The sequence below is a fragment of the Hydra vulgaris genome, chromosome 04, assembly GCF_038396675.1.
Source record: "Hydra vulgaris chromosome 04, alternate assembly HydraT2T_AEP".
Lineage (NCBI taxonomy): Eukaryota > Metazoa > Cnidaria > Hydrozoa > Anthoathecata > Hydridae > Hydra > Hydra vulgaris.
Genome location: NC_088923.1, coordinates 25,982,174 through 25,995,882, shown reverse-complemented (window position 1 = coordinate 25,995,882; position 13,709 = coordinate 25,982,174). Strand labels below are relative to the sequence as shown.

The 13,709-nt window shown below is 28.6% G+C and overlaps 1 protein-coding gene and 1 long non-coding RNA gene across 3 annotated transcripts; one reads left to right on the top strand and one right to left on the bottom strand.

The window, feature by feature from the left end:
* The first annotated feature begins 2,542 nt into the window (after window positions 1-2,542).
* On the top strand, window positions 2,543-3,833 carry LOC136079044 (uncharacterized). The gene is made up of 3 exons (XR_010637893.1): window positions 2,543-2,677; window positions 2,954-3,110; window positions 3,505-3,833. It is a non-coding gene; the product is annotated as an uncharacterized LOC136079044 (long non-coding RNA).
* Window positions 3,834-9,692: 5,859 nt separating this feature from the next.
* On the bottom strand, window positions 9,693-11,782 carry LOC101237646 (large ribosomal subunit protein mL40). 2 transcript variants are annotated; one of them, XM_065795902.1, is made up of 2 exons: window positions 11,683-11,782; window positions 9,693-10,382 (listed from the first exon to the last, which is right to left on the bottom strand). In XM_065795902.1, exon 2 carries the CDS (start codon window positions 10,370-10,372, stop codon window positions 9,836-9,838), a length of 537 nt encoding a protein of 178 aa, XP_065651974.1. In that variant the 5' UTR covers window positions 10,373-10,382; window positions 11,683-11,782; the 3' UTR covers window positions 9,693-9,835. The 2 variants fall into 2 exon arrangements, with proteins under 2 accessions (XP_065651974.1, XP_065651975.1); XM_065795903.1 differs by lacking the exon at window positions 11,683-11,782 and adding an exon at window positions 11,168-11,311.
* Window positions 11,783-13,709: the final 1,927 nt, after the last annotated feature.

Here is a 13,709-nt window from a genome sequence, read left to right as displayed (position 1 = left end):
ATATGGGCATGATCCATATGTACTCTACACCAAGGTTTACTTTCATTTGGCCATGTATGTAATGTCCTCTCCTTCTTCATTTTTATTTCAGTACATTTTTCACAGCTTTTTACATATTCTTCGACATCTTGACAGTAGCCAGGCCACCAGGCTTCCAACTTTATTCTAAATCGTGTTTGCATTGTGCCACAATGTATGTCATCATGGACCGATTTGATGAACATCTTTCTCATTGTTCGAGGAGGTATAATGAGATCTCTATTACATATGATTCCTTTTTCGATAGTCAGTTTATTCCTAATAGATTTATAAGGTCTTTCTGTTCAGAGCATCTGCCCCAATTATTTTTGCTAATTCTGGTTTTGATGTCCATCAATACTCTATCATTTTCCGTTTCTTTCATTATTTGTTCAAGGTTAACAATATCTGACTCGACTAAGTGTATAAATGTCCCTTGGTCCTTCTCTTCATCTTGTGATAGAAAAGACAATCTTGATAAGGCATCGGCATGAAGAATATTCTCTCCCTTCTTATAGTTTATTTCGTAATCGAATGCCATCATTTGTATGGCCCATCTTAAAATTTTAGCGTATGTGACTTTGGGCAGTTCTTTATTACTATCAAATATAAATTCTAATGGCCTGTGATCGGATATTAGTTTGAATTTTCTACCCAACAGAAAATGCCTAGCCCTGTGAGTTGACCATACAATAGCAAAAGCTTCTCTTTCAATATTAGAATATCTTGTCTCAGCGTCTGATAAAGTTCGCGAGAGATACAATACAGGATGGCCATTTTGTGAAAGTATTCCAGATAGAGCTTTTTCACTGGCATCGGTTGTCAATTCCAGATCTTGGTTGATGTCATAAACCTTTACTACAGGTTCTTCGCTAAGGTTTCTTTTTAGCAATTCAAATGCATGTTGATGTTCTTTTTTCCATTCGAATATAACCCCTTTCTTTCTTAAATTGTTTAAAGGTAAAAAATTTTCAGCATATTTTTGTATATGTCAACCATAAAAGTTTACTAGTCCTATGAACGGCTCATGTTCCTTTTTATCCTTAGGAGGGTTTATTCCGAGTATTTTGCTGACTAGATTACGATCTGGGGTAACTCCCTTTTCTGACAGTTCGTATCCTAAAAATGAAAAACATTTCGCTTCATTCACTGATTTTCTTGTATTTATGCTCATTCCAGATTTCTTCAATTTGCTCAAAATCGTATTCAAATTCGAAATGATATTATTATTGGTTGCTAGCTTTTTCATATATTTTATTATATTAGCAATCTTATTATTTTAGTTTGTGAACATTACCATTATTATTTTCTTCATAAATATTCCGTATTTACTTATTATTAGTTATTCTACAGTTTGTGAATAGTTGTGAAAGTAAGACCTTTATTCAGAATATATATTATCGATTGACTTTTGATAGAACTGTACCCTATATCTTTGCCACAGTGCGCTACAAATATTGACATTTAAAAATAAAAACAAACAATAATGTTGACAGATCAATGTTATTAATTGACATGATTATTACATTGTATGGAAAAGTAAAAATAAGAATAAAATTAGCATTTGAAAGTTTCTGTTCTCTTGGCTACCAGTTTTCAGCAATTTAATAAGTTATTTAGTAAGCCCATTAGTTAAAGCCCATAACATTAAATTATTTAATAAGCCCATAACATTTATACCAATTGTAAAGTTTAACCTTCTATTATTAATTCTATTATTAAGTATTTCTTTTTTTTTTTTCTGTTATGCTTATTGTTGCTAGATTCAATGTACTTATCCTTTTTAGTAGGTAAAACTTTAATTTTACACATTGTCTGAGCATTCAGATAAAGACAGTATTGACGCCAGCACAACACATCTGGTCTTTGCACAACACATCAGTGATGGGCATAGTTAACTAATTTTTTAGTTAACTTTTAGTTAAACTACTTTTTTTTAGTTAAATGCAATAGTTAAACTAAATTTTTTTATTTAAGTTAAACTTTTAGTTTAACTAACTTTTTTCCTAGTTTAGTTGAAAAAGTTTAACTAAATTTTTATTAACTAAATTTTTTGTATATCGCCAAATAAATCGTTCTATTTCTATGCACCACTCACCTGACCAAGGACTCCAAGGATTCTGTTATTACTATTTTTATGTATTTATTTATTTAGTGCATGAACTGGACTTTTCAACATCATTTCCGCTTGGTCTGTATCAATAAAACGGTTAGCGGAAACATAAATTCATCAACAAATTTTCTTGAGTTGAAAAAAAAAAAGTTAAAAAATTGAATTTTAGTTAACTATTTCTAATTAGTTTAAGTTAACTACTTTTTATAAAAAGCTTGTAACTAAAAGTTTAACTACTTTTTTTTAGTTTTAGTTAGTAGTTTAGTTAAACTATAATAAAAAAGTTTGTGCCCATCACTGCAACACATATTGACGCCAGCACAACACACTGGTCTTTGCATATCTCCTGTAAATAAATGTGTATGGAATATTGCTAACACAACAGTATTATTAGATTTATAATTACAAAGTAATAATATCTGCAAGAAGAAACACAAATATTTACAAACAAATGGCAGCTGAATTTTCAAACACATTTTAAATCATACCTCCGTTAACTGGATCTCAAATTCAATCTAAAATTAGTAATTTGAGGAAACAATTTAGGTAATGTACATATTCTATATTTAATGTACCTTACTGAAATGCTGAAAGTATTTTACAAAGTTACCATGTATAATAACATCTAAATTTTAGTTTGTAACTGAGTGTTAATTTAAAAATTAATTAAAATCTTACTCAGTATTGTAGATTTACAGCTCATTAATAGTTTTTAATTGTCACATTTGAAGTTATTTGATTCATATTATGTAGTGTTAATGATGTGGTTATATTTACTTATATTTATGTATATTTACTTATATTTAAGTATATTTTTCATAGACGAGAAAAAATTCAAGTAGGTTTATCGGGAGGAGCTTCTAGTAAATGGTGGCCTTAAAATATTGTTGCCAAAATAATAGGTAGTGAAGTTTCCCTTGACAATGACCTTTTATCTCCAAGTCAAAACTTTTCTAGTCAAGATTTTCAAGATGATCAGGTAAGCTTAGCATGATTTATTACTGTATATTTTAAAGTGCTATATATATTTTTTGAAGTAATATATACAAGTATGCTAAATGTTTTTACTATATTCGGTTTAAGAAGTTCTTAATTTTGCGACATTTGTCAGACTTAAAACAAAAAGATCAAAAGCATATATCACGTTTTCAAATTGTAAAAGGGGATCTTTTAATATTGGCAAGAGATCAATTTGTAAAATGCTATTGTCTAAATAGATATACTTTTTTTTTTGGAAGGGGGGGGGGGGGGGGTGGGGAGAGTAAAATGACTTCAAGTCAAGTTTTTCAAAGTCAAGAGAAATTTTAGTTGAAATATGATTTATAATCATTTCTCATATGTGTAATTTTTTTATGTGTATTTTTTAATTACAGATTGCCACAATGGAAGATGGCAAGGAGACTATCGGTATTTTGAATATTGAAGCTTTGGATGATACAAGTGATGTGCAATCTATTGTCACTATTCCTGATGAGGAACCAACTCAATCTACATCTGGCTGCAATAAACAAAGGAATTCTGATGATGAAAAAACTTTGAATAAAATAGCAAAAACCGTTCACAAGAGCTACAAATCAGAGAGGTTGCTGCTTTAGAGTGTATGTACGATGCAATTGAAAATGCATCTCAAGCCCAAGTAGATGTGTCTAGAGCCCAAGTAGAATATTATAAATTCTTAATGAAAAAATAAGGTGTTCTATTAGTCAAGATATCTCTTTAGTAATTAATTATGCTAAAGTCAAAAAGTAGATGAATCTCTATTTATATATTTTTTTTTTGTTACCACATTACTATTATCAAAGGAATTTTTACTTTGTGATTTCAAGCATTAAAATGCATCTCTGGTGATATTTTTTTTAAATTTTTCATATTATTTTAACAAAGTGTATTTTATATTGTACAAATACTCTTTTTTTTTGTACCTCTATGCTATATATATTTAGTATTTTTAACCAAAGAAGTATTTTCTTTGCGATATGATACAAGCCTGTAGATGAATTATAGTGATATGTTTTTTTATTATGCCAGCGTCATTTGTTTTTTATCTATACATATTGTATTACATGTTTCATTTTTATTATTGTTAACAAATAATGCTGTATTAATTCTAGCAATCGGTTTTAAACAATGTGTTCTAATTTGTCTTGAATTGTACTATAATAAATATTATATTTATGTAAGGTATTTATATAGTTTTAATAACTTTTTAGGGAGATATCTGTGAAGGAAAAACTATTGGAAAAACATGGAACTTACTTCGATCAAGAGGTAGAACATTAATCGATGATGAATCAATCACCCACCCATTTTCATATTTAAATTTAGCTTTCTTTAAGTTAAATCAGCAAGGGGATCTAATTGAAAAAAAAGTTTGGGTTAAGCCGAAAAGTTCTCATTGGTTTAATGATATTTTTAATCAAATGGAGGAATGTGAATTTAAAGAACATTTTCGAGTAAATCGTAACACATTTAATTTCCTAGTTAATGAATTGCATCCACATTTAGGCAAAACTACCACAACTATGCGTGAACCTATTTCAGTAGTAAAGGTGTTGCAGTTGCATTACATTATCCAGCTTCATATGAAGTGTGTCGTGTTGTGTCCAGCCTTTTTGGAATAGGAAAGTCAACAGCAAATTTAATTGTTCATGAATTTACTAACGCTACTAATGACATTTTGCTCCCTAAATATGTTAAGTTTCCATTGTCAGAAGAAAATTTAAATAAATGTAGTAGAGATGTCGAAGCTATTCTTGGTTTTCCCCAATGCGTTGGAGCTGTTGATGGATGCCATATCCCTATTTCAGCCCTTAAAGATTAAGCAATTTCTTATTATAATTTTAAAGGGTGGTATTCAATTGTACTTTTTGCCGTTATAGACTGTAGATACCGTTTTATTTATACAAGTGTTGATCACCTGGTAGAAATAATAACAGCTATATTTTGCAGAATTCTTCTTCGAACACAATTTGAGAATCAAATCTTTTTGATGTTATAAAGAGCTGGGCAGTTCTCTTCTTCCACTATGTTTGATAGGTAATTCAGCATTTCCTTTAACGCGTCATTTGTTAAAACTGTATACTGAAAATTTGGAGTTTAGTGAAGTTTAAAAAAACTACAATAAAATACTTTGCGGAGCTAGAAGAGTAGTTGAAAATGCTTTTGGACGTGTTAAAGCTCGATTCCGTGTCATTTGCAAATGTATGGAATGCGATATTAACTTTGCTACAAGAATTGTTAGTACTTGCGCCATTCTTCACAACATTTGTGAATATTATGACGACATTATTATAATAGAATGGCCTACGCATAATCATGATGACAGTGTGGCTCAACCCAATACAGTTTCTACTGCTGGGAACAATGGACCAGGAAAAAATGTTCGTGACTCAGTTGCTAAATACCTTTATGAAGGGACAAATAAAGTAGTAATGTTTTTTTATTATTTAAAGCTTTAGTTGTAATATGGTTATGTATTTATTTATTTTAAACTAAACTTACTTTACTTGAGTTTATCAAATGTGTCTAAATAAATAAATTTTAAATATTTATGAACACAAAATGAGAATAGTTTTAAATGGTCGTGGATAGCTTATTAATGTATATGTCTATTCAGCACTATACCACTGACGGACTACTATTGTGTGTCGTCAAAAGCAACTAAAGGAGAAATGACCTATCCATAAAAGCCAAGCTTTATAAGAAACGGGATAACAAAATTCCAACGTCACCTTTTGTATGACGGGTATTTTGGGTTGGGTTTCTATTGTCTCAACCTGAGCTAGCTGGACCCTCAGCGTTATTTGCATTTAGTTTAACCTCTCGTAAAATAATGAATATTAAAAATTAATAAATTATATAAAAAATGTGTATATCCAAAACTATTTGTCACTAATTTTTATTCGAGTTTTACGTTCGTTTGTTTTTAATGTACCGTCAAGCCAATTTTACATGTGAACGCTACAAGGAACATTATGAAGAACATTTTGTTCCGGAATAATATTCTGCCAAACACCGGTAGCGTGAACATGGTATTAGAATTTAAATGGGACGGACGAACGCTAATTGAACGTCCAAAGGACGTCTTATTTACGCCCCGTGCCCACTGGGATAACTCTATTATTTCAATAACTAATTATTATGGAATTGCTATTCGAAGAAGTTTAAAAGTAAATAGTACAATTGATGAAAAGTTTTATGCATCGAAAAAGTCAATAGGTGCTATCCTTCATCATTGCACAAACTTTTCAAGTTTAGATAAGCGACACTTGTTCTGCCTACCAGGGGATGATTTGGAATGTAATTATAAGAAAAGTAAAAATAATAAACACAAAGAAAGGATTAATTTACCAGTGTGGATGTTTCCTATATCAACAAAGGTTAAAATAACAAAATACTAATGAGTCTCTTAATAATATAATCTGTATGAAATGTTTCAAACAAGTATTTGTAGAAAAGTCAGTTCTATAGTTTTGTGTTAACAGTGCTATCCTTCAATTTAATGAAGTTTAACTTAGAATTGCCAAAGTATTTGAGAAACTTGAATGCAGAGAGGTGTTTGTTTCAACATTATTTTTTATAAAGTTAATCAAACCAGAGCAAAAAAAAACGACTAAAGGCAATAAAGAAGGCTATAAAGGCGATAAAGAATATTAGATAAGGAGTTACATAAAGAGGAAGGAGAAAGTTATTTTAAAGAAAGAGGAAGGAGAAAGTTATTTTAAAGAAAGAGGAAAGAGAAAGTTATTTTAAAGGAGATTTTAGTTATAAAAATAAATTTTATATCTTTATTTTACATTTTTTCTTGCATATTGTTTTTTACGAAAATTGTAACACGACAATCATCATAACTTAAGAAATACTATTGATAACTGCTGGAAATTTTCAGGTTTTCTTCATCAAGTAAACTGCTAGTGCCTGAGTTTTTTTTCAAATAATTATTATACTTGTAAGTATATTTTTGAAATTAAAATCAGAGGCCTAATAGCAGTTTTTTTTTAAAAAAAAGTTGTTTTGAAGCATAGTTTTTAGTAGAAGCAAGGTTTTTTGTTAGAAAAAACTTACGAACTAGGTACAGCTAGCATGCATAAGTATAATAAGTTTGAAAGAAGAATGAGCTTTTACTCATGAGTATTTGTGGTTGAAGTGAACCCCTTTTTTAGGGTATTTTCCCTAAATATAACCCACTAGTAGGTCATCAATATATTTTTAAAGAAATTTTTTTTTTTTTTTTCTATACCCTCTTTCAAATAAATTAAATTTTAAATTTTTCTAATTATTATATATTTTATATTTTCTAATTATATAGGAACCACCTTAATTAAAGTTTCAAAAATCAATTTTCTAACCCAAAAAACATATATTTTGATATATGGGATACAAAATCATGTAAGTTAAATCTAAAAATAATCTATAACCCTTAAGGGTTTTTTTTAATTTTATTATAGGTTCTAATTAATACCTACAATGAAAATAAAAAATTCTATATAAAATAAAAAAGTTATCTACCCCTATATCGTTTGATGTATTGTATGACTTTATGTAAATGTTTTTATTTTTGCAAACTTTTGGTGTATTTTGGCACACAGTACGTTGCAACGAGCTCCGGTCTCCCTTATTGCAAGCAAAAAAGTATTATAGAACGTTATTTTAGACCTTTTTTTTAATTTTATTCTGATTCACTTCTAACAAGGCTGCAAACAACCACTATTAAGCTGGGAATTATTAAAAAAAAGAATAGAGTTATAGAGCAAAGAAGGTTGTATGAGTCGGGAAAACATGTAGAAGGGAGAGAGCTCTAAAGGGTTGAAGTGCGGTGAAAAAAACAAGACAAACAAAAGTTTTTTAGAAGTTTTTAGAGCATACAGGGACAGATATGGTAAAAGAATAAGACTTTGCTGAATGACGAGTCAAACGAGAATGAGCTTGAGTTGGAATGAGAATGAGTTTTAGAATGGAACTAGAGATAATAGCTCCTTTAAGCACCGATATTTCTAGAGTAGTATTTCTAGAAAAGAGAAAGAAATTTACAACAATGGGAAAGAGGCTCAAGTTTAGCAAATAAAGCGATTCCAACTACGCTAACAAAGGACCTTGTCGAGAACAAAAAGAGCATTATTAGAAGAGCCAGCATAAATATGACAACAGTATTCCATACAGAGACGAATAAGAAATTTGAAGAGGTAGAAAATGGAATCAGAAGAGAGAAAATGGCGAGCACTATAAAGAGAAGCAACTTTAGCAGACGCTAATTTAGCAATCGATTGTATATATGGTTTCCATGAAGGTTAGTAGTAAACGGTCATCCAAGAAGACGTAAAAAAGAGGACTCAGTGAGAAAATTGAATTACCTTTTAGTAATTTAATTCTTGTGTTTTGTGTACTTTGAAGAATACAAACAAATTATTTCAATATACAATAAAAAAAGAGAAATTTTTGTTTCTTGAATTTGATTGACTAACTAACAACTTGAAATTATTGGAGTTACTTGAAATTATTGAACCACTTAAGAGAGATGATCATTCTTGCTGAGAAAACTTTTTTCTATTAAACGACTTGATGAGTTTATGAAGTTTAGTAGCATCATTTTGGTAGTCTCAGAATCTGATATCATCATTATCTGGAAAGCTACATAACGTAGCTTCAAAGCTAACGATGTCTTAAAGATTGCATGTATAAAATTGGGGCTAGCTTTTTATCTTGGAAGACAATTTATCTTTAACTATTTACTAATCAGATTTAGCTATCAACCGTAAAACTATGCCTCACTAAGCGGAAAAGGATTTTGTATAGATTTCTTAAACATTTTTCAAATTTTGACTTTTTAAATATTTTTTTATTGTTAGCTAGGCTCTTGCGCATTTCCCACATAGCTTTCATCTAATAAACAAATGACACGATGTCCTTAGAGTTAATGTAATCGATAATTTTTTTATAGGTGCAGCTAATCAAAATTTAATACATATTTTAATTTATTATTGCTTGTTAATTTTAAAAATTAACAGAATAATCTAATATAAATTTGTCACACTGAAAGTACCACACTGTTAGAAGCATATTTCAGATGGTTAGGAAGTGATACAATAGACGAAAAACGATTATAATTTACGACTTAACTGCTAATACACAAGCTTAAAAAAGAAAATTCTCAATGAACAACACATTTGGTAACATCAATAAAAAGAAGAAAAAAACAGAACATTTTGGTATATCGCAATCTGTAAAATATACGCATAACAAATATAACTAACTTGGTTTTTCACTTATATAGATTAAATTTAAAAAAAAGAACAGATTATTTATAAGTTGTGTGTAACTAATTAAATCAAAATATTTGTTTCCAATTTTCATTTTAGAAGATTTCACTAACATCTGTCTGATTGTGCATTATTACTGAACTGATTTATGTTTGTTTTTATACTACTAAGTTATGTTTGTTTTTTAAACTTGTTCAAATTATTATAAAAGTTTTTAGTGAATAAAATAAAATTTTATTGAGGAAAATAAATGTAATAATCTTTTAATTACTAAATGACTGTAAAAAAATTTCAACAAACAATAGTATGATGTATGAATAGTTTGTTTTAGAAAATGTGTGATATTCATGTATTTTAAAGTAACAAGTAAATAAAACTTATTGTTATAAAATAAAAGAACAGTTCTTGCATCACACAAAGATTAAAAAGTTAAACAAAAAAATATTAACTACTTTTTTTCTGTAACAAAGTCAGGAGCTTCATAACCATCTAGTGGAGGTGTTTCAACTGGCCCAATTAAAGTTAACGGAAACATTTGTCTGTCCACTAAAATTGCTTGGTTATATAAAAACTCGGACTCTTTTTTAAGTTCTTGCAAAGCATTGGTGCGACATTTCACTTTTATTTTTATACTTTGTAAGCATGCCATGTGATTGTTCATTTGTAATCGTGACCAATCTTTCAAAATTAAATCTCTTTCTTCTTGTTCCTTTTCAGATAATATAGCACTTTGACGCTGTCGATCTGCATTAAACCAAAATGGATGAGGTACTGAATCAGGATCTATTGGTGGAGTAATAATTTGCTTTCTCAGTTTAGCCTCTTCAAGTTCTTTTTGTCTCTGTAACTTTTTTTGGTCCAATTGAGGTGCTTGTTTTTTTTTTAAATTAGGACTGTGATTCAGTTTTGTTGTTGTCATAAACAGACGTACATTATTAACAGTCTTTTTGGTTACAGCTGTATTGATAACTCTTTTAATAGACATTCTCTTTTTCCTGAAAAAAAAGAATAATGCAAATTTGTAAATGTGTGTAAACAAATAAATCTAGCTTATCTAAATAATAAAATAGTAGAGTAGTGCTGCGTAGGTACCCAAATCTATTAATTAACTAAACTTATGGTTTAAATTGAGAAATGCATCTAAGCTAGATTCTAAAAAAGTTAATAGAAAAAGCATAAAGAAGATTTTCAGCACATTTTTTCTACAGCAGTTTAGGTTCACAATTTGGTTTTACTCTGCAGTGATCTGCACTGGTTATAGAAAAAACTTATTTAACAGTGATCCTATCATAATTGTTATAAGAACAATAGCATAAATCATGTTTAAGGGAAAATTACTTAATAGTGTCAATTTCAGGTAAGTTTCTTTAACAGTCTTAAACTGTTCTAACCTAAAGTTGAACTAGCTAAAGGAGAAGCACAAATTAAATGCTTTACTGTTGTCTTGACCTGACAACAGTACCTGAATATCTATGAATATATTTTACTACTGATACACATTAACTGCTTTCATACTGAAGTAGTCATAGGTTGAGGCTCCAGTACATACATCCATTAAGAGTTTCAAATAACAATTCTAGTTTAAGCAAATATAATCTACATATATATCTATATGTATCTATCTATCTATCTCTCTCTCTCATAAGTAGATAGTGCCTATCCAAACCTTTAGTCAGATGTTTATAGTTAAACATGAATCGTCACTGATGTTGTCATACTAAGTTAGCTATCTGTGGGGACTTAATTACCAAAATTTAAAAAAGTTGTTTATGTTTAATACCTTTTTTGTTTAATATCTTTGTGGAGTATTTTTCTTTTGAATTTTTCTGAGAATGCATTTGTAGTACTTTTCAAAGTACTCCAAATTTAGTGAAGCAAAAAAATTTTTATTAAGCTTTTAGGAGTTATATCTGATGAAAATCTATCATGAAAAAATGATATTAGTACTAATGAATCTATCTTCTGTAATAATAGATTCGTTGATATCTTCTGAAATGATAGATTCGTTGGTACTAACCTAAATGTATTAAATCACAACAAATGCTTAACTTTTATCTTGTTCAGTCAACTTTTATAGTATAAAATATGTATAGTTTTGTAAGTTTTTCAAAATATTGTTAGTTCTATTTTATGGGCACTGGCCAATGTAATAACAGTATATAAATTATATACTGCTATTACATAGGCCAACTCGTAAATTAGAACTCACTATATTAAAAAGCTCACAAAACTATACACGTAAAGTATTGGATTATTTGAAAAGACTTGATAAACTTCTAGTCCAGATTTTGTTACCTGAGGCCAAAATTAACAAATTTAATTAAAAAAATTAGTCTTTTGCATCAATGTTGCTACCCGTCCAGGTTTTAGTCGGGCATTACGTGTTTACTTTGAGTTTCCGGGTGAAACAAAAAGTGTTCGGGATTTTACAAATTTAATTGCCTTAAGTCATTTGGAATTTGGAAAGAAATATAAGTATAATTTAAGAAAACTTGTTTTAACTTGAATTACAATCTTAAAAATCAGTTATTTTGGCTAGAACTAAGTTCAAGCTTTTGTTCAAGATATGACAAATTACACTTAGAAATTAAGAAGTGAAGACATTTTTCATCGATTTTCCAAAAAAAAACCGACATCCGGACCATTCGGAAACGCAAAACTATATATGAATTGTTTTTCATCAAAATATCGATAATTTTAAATTAACAAGGATTGATATTAAATTTTGTCATTATGAAGTTTTTTTTACGAATATACTCCATAATATATACTCATATAACTCCAGCTAATATAACAAAAACAAAAAAAATCCTTATAAAAAAATGTATATTTAAAACAACCGAAAAAATGTGACAACTGAAGGCTTAGTTAAAATTGAAACGTTAAAGTTTTTTGTTTCCTTCCATAATATTTTTTTCACTCAGTACGTATCAACATATCTTCAAAGCATAAAGTATTAAACCACCCACATTTACTTCTATAAACAGTTTTATCAGGTCCACTTTCCATCCAAAGATCCAACAAATGTTCTCATTTATAAACAACGTAAATGGGTAAAATAATTGAGGTTTTAGAAATGTTTAAAATTCTTTCAGGATACTTAGTGCTTCAAAAAATATATATTTTTTGGCCCCAGGATCATTGCTCAAGTTTGTCTCATCATAGTTGTCAGGTAAAATATTTGTAATATTTTTTTCAAAAAAATTCAAAACAAGTGTTTTAGAGCGAAGCAAAGCACTCGTTCTTTTTGAAGCTTCAAAGAAATATAACCTCTAATAATATTTTATTTTTACAACAGACAAAAAGTTCAATGAAAATATTTTAAATATAACTAATTTTAAATATAACCTAATTTAAAGAATACTTAAATAACAAGCAGTTTAAGCAAATTTTTTTTCAAAACAGCCTCATACTTTCCAAATAGTCTCGATTTACGGTATTTTCAACTTTTTGCAAATTACATAATGCGTACAACATATTTTAAATATAAACTTTATTTGGCAATTGCACTTAAACACTTGTACATAATAATAAATTTAAATATAGCAGCTCTTCTTTTTCTTGTTAGTTTAAATTGTTTTAACGAATATACTTTAGATATAAGTTGAACACAATCAAAAAAACGAACGTTAATAATAAAAGATTTATTAAAAAATATCTTACTTACAAAAACATTAAATGCTTTTTTAAGAAAGTTATTTTTGTTATTATTTAATATCAATTATCTTTAAATACTTTTTTAATACTATCTACTTTTCTGGTTATCAATTATATAATTAGAACACACATATAGCAGTGTTATATGTGTGAGTGCTATATATGTATGAGTGCTATATATAGCACTCACATAAGAAAATTCAAATTAAATTTTTTCAGTAGACAAAATTAGAAGATTTTACAAAAGTAAAAAATTCACATCATTGGGTACCTTGATATGTTAGAAATCACCTCATAAAGAATGCGATTTCCGGTCAGCTAGGTTGGCAATATCAGGAATAAGAATAATATTAGAATAAGCACTAAGAAGTTTAAGGGTTCGTTTTTTCTCAATAACTGCATTGCACTTCATCAATATGGCCCAGTTGTTGTTATGAAGGCCGATAAGCATCTCTTTTGCATGTTTTTGACGTATCTAATGTGGAAACTTGCACAAAAAAAAACAAGTTCTACATATAATTTATATATTTAAAGTAATATAAATTATTATTTTTGAATTTTTTACACTCAATGACTAAAAATTTAATTGCAACTGATCCATAATTCTTTGCTAAATAAGTTAATAAAGTTCTACGTAATTTTTAAACTCCAAACTTTTTAATTTA